Below are 17243 nucleotides of genomic sequence, written 5' to 3'. Positions count from 1 at the left end.
AGTTTGACTAGGTTTATAGATAAATATAATAATATTTATAATACCAAATTAGTTTTCTTTAATCAATAATTGGGTATATTCTTATAATAAATTTGTCTTGCATTGAAAATGTTACTATATTTTTCTATAAACTTGGTCAAACTTAAATCAGTTTGACTTTAGCCAAAGTCAAAATGACTTATAACTTAAAACGAATGGACTAGCAGTTAGTCCTTTAATTACTTCCAAACATTTGTATTTAGTGAGTTTTTTCACAAGTTACTAGAGTTTGTTATTATATTAACATATAATAAATTGATAAATTATAATTTATAAAGATAATATAAATAAGACAAAGCTTCTTAACGAGTCCAACGAGCTTAACAAGTTAGCTCACGAGCTGGACCGAGCCAAGGTTTTAGCTTGGTAAGCTTAACTAGTTAAGCCGAATTGGCTCGTTCAGAAAATAAGCCTGACAAGCTGAGCTATCTAGTTATTCACTCCCTAATCTTCGGACAATAAGTTATAACCTAAAAATTTCTTTCCAAGCAGACTGTTATGATCACATTGTTAGGTCCAGTCTGCAATGCATAGAGGAGAAAATAGTTAGTGAGATTCTTACAAAAAGTATACAAGATTTTTTGTTTTATCAACTCATGTAATGTTTCTGGTATCCGACCCAATTTATTGGGACCCAACCGACCCAACAAAACCAAAGTAGCTCCCAACGAAAAGGGAAGCTTGGCATGTTAGTTTTGACCCGGGACAGCTTTAGCCGATTCTCTATCCGATTCGAGCCCACAGGCCACAGAGGCTAGGTACCAACCTCAACCTAAACTGCTAACCAGATACACGTCACCTAATCAACCCCCTATAATAATTGCTTACTTCAATAGGGTAGGATGTTGTGCAACTACAACTCATAAATAAAGGAGAGTTAGCTAATCAGTGGTTGGTTGCGCTGCATATTGTCCTGTACTTCGTTCATTCGAAAGATGCTGTTTTTAAAGAAAGATGCTGTTGTTAAGAGATGTATCGTCTAAATATGTTTTATTTATAGAACCAAGATGTCCATTTTGTCATAAAAAAGTTGTTCCAACACTTTTAATAATTCATCTAAACAACCTAATAAAAACGCTCTCTTAATACTATTTATCTGTGTTCGCGGAAGAGTTTATGATCTTGAGTGCTTCCAATACTGGTATTGCGAAAAACTGGTCCATAGTAAAATGTGTTAACATGTTATTTGATCATGACTTCCTGAGTTCATCGTCATACTAGCTCCAAGAGAAATATAAGTGTTAGGTCTTGTTTAGATGCATTATCGGAATCATAGGTTTACAAAAGCCTTTTGTGTTGCAAGTGTGGACTGGAAAGCCGCAATTTTGTGTTGGTTAAAAAGTTTGCTATATAGTTATATTAAATTTAGCTACTAAATGAGCATAGGATTACATGGCACGATTCTAGCTATGAAGGCGTGTCACCCTATATATCATTGAGGCTTCAAAACAAAATGCATTAATAAAAAGTTAAAATCATTGAACTTGGCAAGATTAAAGGTAACATAGAAACAAACAACCCCTAACATAAATATAAGACTGATAAACATGATCCATAATAATCCTATACAACATCGGGAGTCGACTCATATGCACCACCAGCTATCAAAAATTCAACTCACCACCCTAAATTACATGAATCTTAACTACTCTCTCCGTTTCACAATGTAAGTCATTTTAGCATTTTTCACATTCATATTGATGTTAATGAATATAGATATTGTCATTTTAGCATTTCTCACATTTATATTGATGTTAATGAATCTAAATAGATAAATGACTTACATCGTGAAACGGAGGAAGTAGTTTTTTACGACCATATGACTATTGCAATTTCTTAGAAAATCCCTCCACTGTACAACCGTACTTGAGTTGACATTATTGCACACATTTGAAGTGTATACAGTGTCCATCTTAGCGTTGTTCCTTGATACAACAGTCAACCGACTCAATCCAATAGATCGTTGCTAAATACTAACGAATATCCTTTACTTTAGTTTCACACATCCTCTATCATAATAACATTATCATTATAGACATTGATATATGAGATAATAGTAAAATAAAACCCACATTACTATACCGGTAGTAACATTACAACGTAACATCCTCACCCCCTTAGTCTCTTCGGCCATCCATCGTCTAACCGTAAACACCAACGCCTGAGATTAAAGAAAACCACGAGGAGGAAAAGTAACCGTAACTACCAAACCACCAAGCCCAATACCCATAACAATAAATAATTAATAAAAGAGCGCGGGCCCACCACCCAACCCACCTCTCCTCTCCCGCGGTCAAACTCGTCCGGGTCAACACACGCGTGACGCGCAGGCGCAGCGAGCTCAGTTACCTCTCCTCCTCTCTCGCGCGCGCTTGCCCCGCCATATATACCGGCGAGCTCGCGCCGTGTCCTCCTGTCTGTCTGTACCCCCGCCGCGGCTCACCTGGAAACTGGGCAGATTGGACAATCGCTCGAGCGAGCTAGCGAGAGAGAGCGCGAGAGAGCGAGGCGGCGCGCGCGGTGGTTGCGGATTTGTAGCTTAGAGCGCGGGGCCATGGGGAGGTCGCCGTGCTGCGAGAAGGCGCACACGAACAAGGGGGCGTGGACGAAGGAGGAGGACCAGCGGCTCATCGCGTACATCAGGGCGCATGGCGAAGGCTGCTGGCGCTCGCTGCCCAAGGCGGCGGGCCTCCTTCGCTGCGGCAAGAGCTGCCGCCTCCGGTGGATGAACTACCTCCGCCCCGACCTCAAGCGCGGCAACTTCACCGACGACGAGGACGAGCTCATCATCCGCCTCCACAGCCTCCTCGGCAACAAGTCAGTCTCCCTCCCCCCGTCTCCGGCGCCGCCGCCACCGATCGATGGAGCATTCATCAATTCCTTGTGATTCTCAATTCGGTTTCGCTTCTTCTTTCAGGTGGTCTCTGATCGCCGGGCAGCTGCCGGGGAGGACGGACAACGAGATCAAGAACTACTGGAACACGCACATCAAGCGCAAGCTCCTCGCCCGCGGCATCGACCCGCAGACGCACCGCCCGCTGCTCAGCGGCGGTGACGGCATCGCGGCGAGCAACAAGGCGGCACCACCGCCGCCGCATCCCATATCCGTCCCGGCGAAGGCGGCGGCCGCGGCGATCTTCGCCGTGGCGAAGCCGCCGCCGCCGCCGCGCCCGGTCGACTCCTCGGACGACGGCTGCCGCAGCAGCAGCGGCACAACGAGCACGGGGGAGCCGCGGTGCCCCGACCTCAACCTCGAGCTCTCGGTCGGGCCGACGCCGAGCTCGCCGCCGGCGGAGACGCCCACCAGCGCGCGGCCGGTCTGCCTCTGCTACCACCTCGGCTTCCGCGGCGGGGAGGCGTGCAGCTGTCAGGCTGACAGCAAGGGCCCACACGAGTTTAGATATTTCAGGCCGTTGGAACAAGGCCAGTACATATGAGATATGACCATGAGATGTGAGATGGCTTAATTAGCTTCAATTCCCAACATGTGTAACACAGGGAGTTTTTCTAGTGGACGACAATACTGTTTAATTTCAGAAAAAAAAAGGGAAAGAAAAAGGTTCTAATCTGTTCATATTTCTTACTATTATCCAATCTTCATGATCTCAATCTCTCTCTCTCTTTATTATTTTTCTTTGTAGTAATTAACTTCATGTTGGTTCCTCTAAAAAAGATTGGTCGATGTTATTCAGTGATAAATATTCCTAGATGATGATAATCAGATAGTGGACTAAGGTTGGTGCTAAAAGGGAGGAATCGTTGGGCATCTGATTCTAGTGCTGGCTCTTTGCATTTTGGATCATGTGAATATTATGCAAAGACATCATGTGTTTTGTTTTTGGTAGGTAATATATGTACTAGTAGTATTCTTTGCTTCTACTTCACAAATTCTCAGGATTTCAAATGGTATGAAGTTAGGCACTAGGGAACGTTGGGTAGGTAATTATTCGTTGAGATGCTATTTTGGGAGTATTTGGAACTGGTAGTTTGGTTGCAGGAATGCCATAGGAGCCTTTGGGTTTTTTCCGGCTTTTAGAGTATTGCACAAATGAGCTTGAACCTCATGAAAAGACATCCTCAAAGCTCAGGTCAATATCACTCTTTCTTTCTCTTCTTCTCTAATTGAGATAATTTGTCTCAAAAAAAGATTATATAAGGTACCCAAAATGCCAATTTTATCAACTATTGGCATTTCAATTTGTTGGGTTTCAATATATGTCATATGTTTCGTGATATTTTTCCTATTTTCATGCTTTCCCCATCTTTCTTTGTGGGTCCTTTTTCACAAAAGGAGTGAAATAAGATACTAGTCTTAGAGACAAGTCTCATGCTCTTTCTTCCTTAATTTGTGTGATCGCTAACTCTTTCAATTTTTCCTAGTACTCTATTATATCGGGGTTACTACCTTTCATTTCATGGGAAAGTAACCCTATATTAGTATAGTAATATATGACATGTAATGTATTTAATGTTTTTGTGTGTTCGCGGGAAAAAAAGCTAGACGATCCTTCGTGTTTCTTTTGTTTTTCCATAGAAGCTCCACAGGAGCTGCTTGGTAAAAGAAAAACAATAGCCGTCTACTCATATTGTCTCTCATTTTTCTCTAGGTTGATCTCAAAGGTTTAAAGTTTCGTTCAAAAAATAATTAATTCGTTCGTTTCAAAGGTTTAAAGAAGTATATTTCAATTTTTTGTTCAAACAAATTTGTAACGGAATTCTCAAAAATTTCGCGTGCCGCTGTGTCATGCAAAGGAATACATATTGAGAAAACCCTGAGAAGTCAGAAGAGGTCACTGTTCAGAATTCATAGTGCAAGGTTACTGTCCAGAATTCAGAGTGCAAGACTGCAAGCTGGAATCAGCTCGATTTTTTCTTTTTTCTTTTTTTAAGAAAGAGAGTGATCCACTGCAGAATCTGCCTGTGGCGGCACACGCAAATGCGTTTTTGTTTGGGTTTGGTAGGTAGCCGAATCTTACATAGTACCGAGGAAAAGGACTTTACAACTCAGAAAAGTGCAAAGGGGAAGAGAGGGTGTCATGTGAGTGCATATGAGCTCTGAAGTCTGAACTGGTACTACCGATGGATTCGGTGTATTTGCTGCAGGCACCTGCTCGTCCTTCTTGTTCGGAATTCTCCTTTCTTTCTCTAGCATCCTGGATCTTGCACCACCAGTTGTCCTGAGTCCAAACCTGTGATCAAGTGTATTGTTTGACATTTTAACATCACTCGTAGCCGAATAAGAAATCCAAGACATCAAGTGATCAAGTCAAACACACTTACAACATGTAGATTCTCACTAAGTTCTGAACATAAGTCAGAGCTGAAACTTCTACGTCTAGCCATGCATATGCCTCTGACCAATTAAACAGGCCGTAGTTGCACTAGGTTTACTTTTATCACCTTTGCTTGTTATTACTCCTACGTGCAAAACGTTTTTAAGATGAAAAGGAAGCTTTAATAATCTTACATCAAAATCATATAATTATTCTAAGGACACTCTCGATCTCCATATAATTAGAATACACATAACATATGATTATTTCTTTAATAAAAAAAAAGAACGGCACGGCAATAAATATCACAATCTTTGTTTTTTTAAATATATGACGTCGTTAACTCTTTGACAAATTTTTGACCATTCGTCTTATTCAATTTTTTTTTAAAATATATTTTTTTAAGTTATGTTTAAAGTTTATTTCATGATTGATCAAGTTACAATAAAATAAATTATAATTACATAAATTTTTTGATAAGGTAAATGATCAGAAGTATCAAAAAGTAACAACGTCGTATATTAAAAAAACGGAGAGAGTATGTCGCAGGGATCGTCCTCGATCCAAAGTAGCTGCAGAAATATCTTGCTAAATATCTCTCGAAACTGACCTTGCTATCCTCTCTCTCGCTAGCTTCTCAGACGACCTGCATGATCCTCTTTTGCCCGGTCTTTTTTGCACTGTGACGCGATGTGGCGTCGCTGTCCTGCCATTGTGTAAAGATGCATTTCGGCTGGTCACAAAAGATCGATGCAATCCGGAGACACTCACTCACACACACACACACACACACACACACACGATGGCACAGGCCTGGTCCAAAAGTTCATCAATCGTGTGGCGTTAGTGTCAACTGCTCAGGGTTCTCTTTCTGTCTGTCCATTCGGCATGCACTAGATCCAGGAAACATCACCATAGCAACAATAGCAGCAACAGCACACGTCGATTGCTACTACTTTTTATTGTTATTCTTTTTCAAAAATTTCTCCCGTATGCAGACGCCCATTTGATGATACTACATTCTAGTAGACCCGTCAAAGCCATTACTGTGCAGTACCATGCTCGTAAGGTCAGCTCTGTCTGAAGTCAGAATTCGGGTGGGAAATTTGAGATGTTCCTGTCTGAAGATGAAGCCCATCATACTATCATATCTCTCCCGATCATTCAAGGCACTGCATTGATTGAATCAGTGCATGAAGAGCTGGATCTGAGCCTAGCTCCTGAGATTTGAAAACCTTGAATAGTCTACCATGCAAAAGGGCAATGATCACTGATCATTTTGATTAGGTCCTCCTTATGTAGTCACTCATGTGTGCTGTCCTAATCTACAGCCTTCACCTTCACTTGCTTTGAACTTTCACTACGATGTGACGAAAAAGTTGAAAGTTTGTGTGTGTATGAAAGTTTTGATGTGATGGAAAAGTTAAAAGTTTGAAGAAAAATTTTAGAACTAAACTCAGCCGAGTACTCTTTTTCTTGCGATTTCCTCTGAACTTTCACTGTTCTGTTTGGTTTCCATTCATTGCCAAAGTGCATGCCCCCACTTTGGCAGAAGGATCAAAGTCACCTACTTGATCGAATCTATCACATATGGAGACTGGATTGGAATATCTCATCTCGATGGGTACAGCTAAACTAGGAGTGTCTTCAAGTTGATTCTGGCAGAAAAGAGATATTGTGTCAAGTGACAAATCCTGTGCTAAATTAGGGCATAGGTGCTTACTTCACGGCCCTGTTAATTAGGTCTTGTTGCTAACTAGTTGTTTTGATTACTCCTGCAGAAGTCTTCGAGGGTTAATTAATTCCAGCTCCTTGGGATATCTCTACTTCGGATCGCCACACTCAAACGAAAACGAGAGTACGTGTTAGCTAGGGTAGTAGAGTAGAAAATTTCAGCTCCTGTACCAAACTTGCCTTCTCTGAAAGCTGCTAGCCAAGCGATTTGTCACATGTATCTCAATGCTTAATTAGGACAGGATACAGACAGGTACTGTCCTGCTGAGCTAATGGCGTGAAACCGAAAGCAACATGTTCAGGATTTTCACCTTTCTTTCACCAATGATCGGGATTATTTTTTTTAAATAATGAAAATGGAATTAATATTCAGAATTACAAAACAAGCAATTCTGATTTCCCAGGAAAGCTAATATGATAGCTATTTTCACAATCAGCAATTGGCTACAATTTCGGAAATCCGATAACACGTCTATATGTATCTATACTAATTACTTAAAAGTCAGGATATATATTGATTAGGTGAATTATTATCTAGATACTAGTATTAAGAATTCATATTAAATAGAACATTCATTGCAAATACTATTGACTCATTAATTTTAGTTTGTTCAAAATTTAATAAATTCGGTGCTAATAAATATAGAGTTATAGTGCCCATATTGACCTTTAATTAAGTCTATTTATTAATTCAATTTTGAGACTTGAAATTCATAATTAGCAAGATGTAACTGACAAAGTACTATTTTTTAATCAAATCGCTATGATTCTGAAAATAAGCAATTACATATTCAACTCATGATTAAAATTTTAATATTCATTAATACCAATAATAATACTCCCTCCTTCCAAAAATCTGAGACCTATTTCTTTTTCATCAAAACCAAGAAGCAATTAACTCACTCACCATGTGGCAAAACCAATGAACATGCAACCAATAAGTATTAGAGTGTCTTCTTGATTTCCGATCAATAATTTAATTTTGCATATAATGATTACAAATAGGACTCAGATTTTTGGAGAAACCAAAGAACGAAATAGATCTTAGATTTTTGGAAGGAGGGAGTAACACGTAAAAAAGCAGGGTAATCACACCCCGGTTAAGTTAGGACTCTACTTTATACTTTGTCCAGATATTTGTACTCCATTGAACTTCCCAACCAACAATACGATTAATTTAGAGGGGCCTCTAGCCGCCAAGGACGCCACAATATTCCATCTCCGGACGGACACATACCATCATGCGTTTGATTTTGGGTTTGGATGGCAGCAATAAATTTCGGTCGAAGTGGAAAGAATTTGGACGGGAAGGCATGAATCGGGAGGAGGTAGCTGGAGGTTGGTAGGATGATGGCATCACCGAGTACACGCACCTAATTACCTTACTTAACCGGGTAAGCTTTGCTGCTAATTAAATATACGGAATTCCATCTATCGCTGGAACATGTTTTCTGTCACGTTACACGGAGGTTGTTTCGTAAGTTGTTGATAAGTTTGTTGGTTTTAAGTTCAACTTGTGTATGCGTGCTGCAAGATGAGCTATCAAAATCACTCGCCCTAAAGCATGCTCTGTGTGCTATTCAAATAGTCATATTTTTTAACATAATTTGGGAATATAATTATCGTGACATTTATCACTTCATTAGCATGTAAGTTTAAATTTAATCTAATATACAAGGTTTAAAAAATCTAATTACGAATATTGCCAATACAATTGAAGGTCAAATTTGTCATTTTCGTCTCCCAACATGAAGATTGAGTTCATGTGAGATTTTTATGAAACAATACATATATATTGTCAGTGTTATCGAGTGTTTTCACTTACTCCGTCCATTTCTAAAATATAGGACGCAAATATTTCCTTTTTATATTTTATAATACATAGACGCGCATGTATACATGTAGTTATTGGTAGTTGGTCCAAAATAATATTTTGGGAACGAGGAGTATTTGATTTGGTCGTTTCAAAGATAATTAGGGGTGCACCGGTATTGGTGGTGCGCATGCAGTTGCTTCCGAGCTGGTGCCACAACCGGCGTTGGATCAACCGAAATTAAATTTGTGCTCATGGAAAAAAAAAGGCAGTTGGGCAGTTCTCTTTCATTCCTCGGTTGGAACAATTGCATCTCATGGAATGCCTGTCTTGTGTGGGCTGTGTCGCTGTCCCAACTCAAAGGAAATGCCAATCGATCGAAAAGGTGGTTAGGCAGCTACCCTGTTCAAGCAACCGCAGCTCTCTCTCCATCGGCAATACATGTCACACTCATACACCCCACAATCCCACGAAGGCACACACACAGCCAGGCATCTAGAAGGATTCCTCTCCTATTATTATCATTATTATCCTGTGATGTTATGTGCAGGTGGTTAAGTTGGGCACAACAGTGTCAGTGTGTGAGTGAGTGAGTGAGGCAAAGTGCTTGCTTCACTGAAGAACACAGGATGAGCGCACATAGACAGACAGATAGGCAGGCAGGCAGCATCAGATGACAGGTGATCAACTTGCTGTGGTGATATAGACTGATAGTAGGAGTATTATTATGCTCGTTTGGCCTGCACATATCCTGCTTGCGAGCTACAGTAGCTATTCCTACCAAACCTTCCGTTTTGTCATATGGACCACAGTTGCTGAGCGTTCGTGTCTAGATGCATCGCCAAGCTAAGTACTGCTGCATGATGCACCCATGTAAGTATCTCTTGAGAGCATGTGACGACTCTTGATGAGAAGCTGCAGCAATAATCCATGGTCATTATTGGCAACTAGGTTGTGCTACAGGAACTTGGAGACGATGTAACATTTGTTCGAGGATTGCACATTCACGCGGGAAAGTTTGAAACAGGGTCTCTACAAGATTAGGTTGCAATCACGCTCCCACGACACATAATCCTGATGTGGCATCGTTTGATTGGTGGGAAAGAAGAACGAGCCAAAATGATAAGAGCAAAACAAAAGGAATACGCTCCATCCACATACTTCTCAGCTGGGAGATTTGGTGCCGAAGGAATTGGCGTGTTTTCAGGAGCAAGGAGCTCAGGATGTCGCAACCAGTGACCAAAATCTTAGATGAAATCAACATATGGATTGTATGTGGGGGCAAAAAAACTTAGCGAGATTAGCGCCTAACAATCCCATGATGTAGTTTTTCTCTGTCCTTTTCTTCTCCTATTTTGTGTTTTCCTTCATCTTTGGCGACTATAAAACCAGCGCAAGAGCTGGCTTAGGTTTCAAAAGAAAAATAATTATTGGCAACTAGTACTAGCTTAGCTAGGATTGGTGGTGGTGATAGTAAGCGAGCATGCAGAATGTCGGCCGGGACGGATGTAGGGGATATATACGTTAGGTGCAACAAGATTTCTGGTGGGATTGGGTGGTGGGCGCGCACAGCGGTGGGAGGAGCCAATTAGCGAATGAATGGATCAGCAGATGTGTGTATCTTAATACGGAGTAGTACGTTAGTGTTACAGCTTCTGGTGTGTTATATCCAGTCGTTGGCAGAATGAGCTGGCCTGGCTGTGCGCCCAACAGCAAGCTGTATATATAGGCTGGCAAGCAAATTGGTGCGTGAGCGTGTTGTTGTTCTCTGTTGACCCGTTAACTTGCCGTGCATGCTGTGTAGTGGCAGATTGATACGCGATCTTTTTTCTTTCGACTCCATGATCAGATCCATGCATGTTTTGCACATTGTTCAATCGGCGAGTGAGCCATCGTGCGAAGCGGAAAGGAGGGTATTGAGGCCGAAGATGTGTGGGGCTCTGGGCCGCTTGCGGCGAGATGCGCGAGATAGCGAATCGGTCGATTAGCCTGGCCTGCCTCACCTGGAGGACGGAACCCACGGGCCGCCTCAGCCCAGAGGAAAGAACAGCAGCGGCCACTCGGCTGGGCTGGTGAACCAGCCAAGCGCGCGTGCGCGCGGTGACGCATTCGGTCCACGAAACCCTTGGGCTGGACGTGGTGCATACGCGCCCTCACATGAAGCACGGCGAGCGCAGAGTTGCTGTGCAGGTGAAAACTGTCGGAAACAGTAGAAACCTGTATTACAGAAACGATGCTTGATCGGTCGGTAATGATTTACGAATTACACCCTAACTATTACAGTCGATCGAATTACCCCCTGAACCCAAAAACCAGATATTACTCACCCTAAACTTTCAATACCGGACAAATTACTCCCTGACAAATTACTCCCTGGGTCTAATCCGGAGCGGTTTTTGTCCTACGTGGCATACACGTGGCAATCCGGTTAGCATTTTATTTATTAAAAAAAATATGGATCCCACCTATCATACTCCTCTTCCCCTCTTGCTCTCTCCTCTCTCTCCTCTCTCTCTCACGAGGCAGTGTGCAGCGGGGAGGTAGGTGGCGGTGCAGGGACAAAAGGTAGGCTGGAGGAGGCGCAGCGCCAGCACCTACGGGCGGTGGTGTCAGCAGGAGGGCGCCGCCGAGCGGCGGCTACACGCCACGGAGGCCGAGCTAGGGCGGAATGCGGAGCTCGACGAGACTCCCTCTCTTTCTCGTGGGTGGGCACAGGTTGCGATGCGGCGAGCACCGGTGCGGGGAAACGAAGGCAGGTGGTCGGTCGGCGCCGGCGCGGGAAACGAAGGCGGGAGCGGGGAACTCCAGAAGAGAGCCGGAGTTGTCGGGCGTCGTCGTCACGAGACGAGGAGGCGGTGGCGTGAGACGAGGAGGGTTGTGCATGGCGGATGGGTGCTCACTGGGATGCGGCGGAAGCAGCGCCCCCCTGCTCAGCTCGCGGGGATGGAGATCGGTACAGCCTGCTCATCCCGCCGTTGGCCTCAGCTCCTCACCCGCCGTCCGCAGCCGCCTTCGCGCCCGCCAGCTGCCTCCTCTGTTCACCGAGAGAGCAAGGGGCAGAGAAGGATAGAAAAAAAGCGCTGACAAGTGGGCCCCATCGATTTTTTTCTGACTGTATCGCCATGTGTGTGCCCTGTAGGTTGAAAACCGCTTCGAATCGAGATAGGGTGGTAATTTATCCGGTTTTAAAAGTTTGCGGGTGTCAAATATCCGGTATTGTAGTGTAGAGGATAAACCGTACTACCGCAATAGTTTGAGGTGTAATTCGTAAGAAAACAGAAAGAAAAATATTTTAAGAAGATAACGGTTAAAAACGATATCCTTTATATATATTTTTTTGGAATAATGATATCCTTATGTAGAAAAGACTTTCGATCGATCGCGAATTTTCGTGATCATTTCCCCCCTGCAAGCATCCATCGATTTGTATGAAAAAAAGGACTCTAAAGTCTAAATCACATTCGCCGCCCTCCGGCATTGCGGGCTGCGGTGCCGGTGCGGATTGTTTCCTTCCGTCTCCGGTCGTCGACACGCAAGTCGCAAGGCTACGGGGGCCGGGACAGGCGTCCAGCGGCTGCATATGCCGCTGCTGCCGCCACGCGTTTGTCCGCACGCAGTGGGGAAGCGTGACGACGGAACTCGGAAGCCCGAACAGGCAGCCAGGCACACGACGAGTAGGGGAGGAGGCACCCATGGACATATCTCTCTGTCTCTCCCACGGCGAGGAGCTCAGTTGAAGTGAGGCCCCCCTTTGTTACTCTACTGCTTCCACAGACACACTAGCTCTCACCTGTTTTTGTTTTTTCTCCGTCTCGTCTCTCGCCTCGTCTTGTTAATTACTTACACCCGAAGTATACAGAAAGAAAATGCAGCTAGCTAGCTGATGCTCCAACTTTTTGCCGATGATGATTCATCTATCCGACCCGGAGAGATAGAGGCCATGTGACGAGTGGGGGGCAGACAAATGGCCGGGCGGTCGCATTGTTTACTTGGGCCAACCTCAGTTCCCGTGGGCACACGTAGATCTCAACATCATCCCAACTCTCATCGTCTCTTCTGGTTCGCCTCGAACCGCTCGGCCTCGCACATGACACAGGCCAGCCGCCGTGTACGTTGTGGTTCCTTTCACTGTTTTTTCAACGACAGAGTTCGCACATGTCGGTCGAGTCCACCCCGTCCTGCCTCGGTAGCCACGCGGGAGAAAGGTTTAGCGTGGATTCACCCTCATCAGCTGTAGTAGTAGTATATGCTTAACCCTAATATGGAATCAATCAAGCCATCAGTTTACGCACGCACGCACGGTCAATGTCCGTAGCACACGGTTCAAACCGGGTTCGGCGCTGTTACATCCGAGCGATTTTTTTTTATATAGCGGGCGCGCCGGCCGTGAGGAGAGATCGCGTAGCGTAAAACGCCATGTGCCGCGGGATTGGGGATCTCATGCGCGCTTTTGCTTCGATCTCCTTGGCATCCGCCAGAAAATCACCGGTTTTTGTGGACAGACGAGGGTCAGGGACTCGGTGTTTTTATCCGGCGTTTCCACTTGGCATGGCAGAGCCGGTGGGCAGTCCACTGCTCTGGTGGTCTGCACTTCGCTCCGTTACTTTCAGGCCAGGCCGGCACATGTCCCGGATGCGTATTCCACCCCGAGTACGTGGATGAGCGGTAGATTGCAGTCGCTCGTCATATTCATGATTCGCTGTTTTACTCTATATGATCAAATACATTGTTTTTTTTTAAAAAAATGTAATAGGTTTATATATATAAGGATTCACGGTGGTGTTTACGAAAAGGCTATATGGTTAACTGATCTCACAACTTTCGATATAGCTTCGCCACTAATCCATTGGCCACAGATGACACCGCAAAAATAGCATGCACCGACACTACCATCCAATGTTTAGAAAAACAAAAGAAGGGTATTATATGTATGTGACGGATGATGACGGAGATAGTGGATGAATACAAAGACGAAACAATAAAACGAACGCTGACATCATAGATAGACCGTTGGCTTAAAGTGACAATGGTGGTAGCTTGAAAAAGACACAGAAGCGATGTTTGAAGTAGGCATAGGAAAATCAGAGTGGCTAATAATGACATATGTGGATGATCATGAAGACATTGATGCCCAAAGGATGTTAGAAGATGACAGAAACGACGACAACGCATGCCAATGGGATGATGTAGCTGCATGAGATCCAGTAGCAGTGAAGGTACATCAAGGAAGACACTTTTTTGACACCGGATCAGCAATGGAAGTGAACCATGAGCAACGAAATTGTGGCCAGAGGTGACGATGCAAGACTAGCTTGAAGTTTGATGGCATGGTTAATACGATACACCCAGGAAAGGATGTTGTAGTCCTGCACTCAATTGGATGATGATGATTGATGAAGGTGATGACATGTGGTATAACACGACGACTTAAATAGAAGTGTTGATGACGTGCGATGTCAATGAACAAAAATAGGTGGTACTAGGTGAAACCCCGCGCATTGATACGGGAATTTAGTATGATAACAAAAAAAAAACGTGTAATATAGCTAGATAATATCAGATTAAGTAAATTAATGTGTTTATGATAATTTAAATTTAAATAGTATGTAGAATGATGATTCAAACGTAAAAAGTAAGGTGGTATGACTTTATGGAAGAAGAAAAGTAGGGAGATAGTTTGGACCGTAAATTATTCATCTAAAGGCTAAAAACAATTGATGTGATATGATTTAATTAGAGGAAAAAAGGAGAAAGATAATTTGGACAATAGATTAATCATTTAAGCACTAACTAAGTGAGGATGAACTATATAAGTATATAGGATATCATAAAACATAATAAAGATATACATTGAAACATTATGTGAATTATGTTGGATGATAATTTAACATGTTTGTATTTGAAAAGCTCTTAAATTATAAAAACTATAAAGATATAGCATGTTTGTATGATGTTTAAATATGATGATTGTTAGTGGATGATGATGTAGCATCTTGTTAGTGGATGATGATGTGGCATCTTTACATGTTAAGCTTAATGAGTTAGTGGGGGTTAACTTTATAATAAGATAGGATATATAACTGTTTCGATAAAATCAATTTATTTTATATAGGAAGTAACTCTTTATAAAATAGAAGTTACTATTCATAATATTGGAAATTACTACACTCCTAATGAAAGGTAACTGAAAAAACACTGTTTAAGGGAAGTAACTCTTCATGGTATTAAAGTAACTATACTGCTATAGAGAAGTAACTCTTAATAGTATTCCATGTAACAACATTGCTACAAAAGTAAATGATCTGAATATATACATTCAATATTGGTCTTGTATTATGATATATTTCCAATAGAGTACGATGGTTCAATATGATCTTAAAAGCAATATATATTTTAAAAGATATAAGCCACCAAAGATTTTAAAAATACTAGTGCGATGGTGCTAGACTAAGATTCTAAAATTCTACTGGTTGGTAACCAGCTTTTGAGAATCTAGAGAAGTGGGTTTTTCAGCTTTTGAATTGGGCCTCTTTGGGAGAACTTCTAGCTGCTGCAGCTTTTTCCAGTCTAGCTTTTGGTCCTAGTTATTTTATAGATTCTACAACTACAGATTTTTAGAATTTGGGTGACAATCTGAACTCTTTGGGGAAGCTAAAAATTCTGTCAGAAACTATGGTTGTTAGAAGCTCCTCCAAACATGACAAAGCATATGGCTACATGGTATTAAAAGTCGAAGTGTACTGTGACACGTTCTTTTTTTTAAACAAAGTTGTACCTGAGGGAAAAATGCAATGCTTCTAACATTGCGTTGCTGCTTAGAACTAAAGCACTATCGCTCATTTTATAGTCGCATCCTTTACAAAAGCTACGACCATTATTATTCATTTTACAGCACGTATTTATGCACTACTAATTCCTAATAATGACAAGAGAGTTATAAAAACACGCAAAAAGGATCATTCGGAAGACCATTACCTTTTCACTACAGCCTTAGCGAGTTAACTTTCTTTATATAGCGATCACCTTTCAAACACCTATAGTATCCTGTTCAGCAAAGACCGGGTGAAAGAATTTGAATGCACATAAATCTCCTCCCAAAGTACTTATTTCACAATCCAAACGCCAGTTTGTGCCTACCGAATTATCGCAAAGACCAGGTGAAAGAATTTGAAACGCACGTACCTTTCAGTACTACCGTTAGATTCTCTTTTTTCCGAAATTGGGCACTACACGGCTGACTCACCCCGGTTTGGAGCTATGCCCCAAAACGAGAAATCTTCCTGGCAACTTTCGCAGAAACACATCAGAAGGGCTTTTGCTTATTTATTAAGAAAAGGAAAAGGTGCTTTCGAAAAAGTACTTCCATCAAAATGTTTTATAGTACACTGTTGCACATCACAAAAAGCGCCATTTAAATTGAGAATTCAAAGCAACGCATGGTACAATTGCTGCTTGCTTGATGGACACAGACGGTGTGGCTGCACATGTAATGACGGAAGCGAGCATCAAAGAGGAAACAAATTAAAAGCAGTGAGTAATAAAGCCTTGGAGGAGTACATGGGTGCAAAATTTCAATTTTGCGTCACGGTGATTGGTGAATGAAATTTGAATGAATCAACAACGGCTACTTGTGGCAAAGTCCGAACTACACGGATGATGGCGTGAAGCTATCAACAAACAAAAATTTCTGGGAATGACAAGGACAGAGCCTAACATCATGTCAACAACCCCGTATCTTTGGTTTGCGACGTGCGGGATCATCTGTGGCCCTCATCTTTGCGCACCGAAAAGCTTGTAGAACTGTTTACTGGGTGAGCCTGTTCGGATTGCTTGCTGGAGGAAATCGGAGTGGATAGTTTCTATGGATAAAAAGCAATACGGATAGCTTTCAGAGTTGATAATTCTTAGTGGTTCGGATACATATACGGATATTTTCTCCCGGACGAATACGGATATGGTATCAGGATCTCTGACGGATATGGATATCCATGAACAATGCTCTTCGGATACCCGTTGCGACTATGAGACATACCCCACTTCTTATATAACTCTACAACCTTCAAGATACTTTTTTAGATTTTAATAGTAACCCATCTCTTAATACTAGTCCGCACTATTAATATTATTTAAACTTTTAAATATTTTTTTTACAAATTATACTATATTTTATATAAAATGAGCTAATTATATATGATGATATTTATTTCTATGAGAAGTTGAGGTGGTTTTTGTGTTCTGAGAAAAAAATGTTTTCGTATTCGTGTCCGATCATATTCGGTCCTTGTTTCAGTGTCCGAGTTATTCGTATTCGTTTTCATGTGCGGCGAAAAAAATATGCAAAACGAATATGGTGTGAGTAATATCCGTCCGTATCTACTCCTTTT

At 42.2% G+C, this 17243-nt stretch overlaps 1 protein-coding gene across 1 annotated transcript; it reads left to right on the top strand.

Moving 5' to 3' along the window:
• Positions 1-2454: 2454 nt before the first annotated feature.
• LOC9266213 (transcription factor MYB8) lies at positions 2455-3625 on the top strand. Its single transcript, XM_015782621.3, has 2 exons — positions 2455-2856; positions 2957-3625. Exons 1-2 carry the CDS (start codon positions 2594-2596, stop codon positions 3474-3476), a joined length of 783 nt encoding a protein of 260 aa, XP_015638107.1. The 5' UTR covers positions 2455-2593; the 3' UTR covers positions 3477-3625.
• The last annotated feature ends 13618 nt before the right edge of the window (positions 3626-17243 follow it).

Source organism: Oryza sativa, chromosome 5 (genome assembly GCF_034140825.1).
Source record: "Oryza sativa Japonica Group chromosome 5, ASM3414082v1".
NCBI lineage: Eukaryota > Viridiplantae > Streptophyta > Magnoliopsida > Poales > Poaceae > Oryza > Oryza sativa.
The sequence above is the reverse complement of the archived record's forward strand: the minus strand, read 5'-3'. Positions and strand labels throughout refer to the sequence as shown.

Coding starts and splice junctions, on each gene's coding strand:
- LOC9266213 (XM_015782621.3), top strand. CDS start 2,594: ATGGGGAGGTCGCCGTGCTGCGAGAAGGCGCACACGAACAAGGGGGCG. Junction 2,857..2,956: donor CACAGCCTCCTCGGCAACAA/GTCAGTCTCCCT, acceptor TTCTTCTTTCAG/GTGGTCTCTGATCGCCGGGC.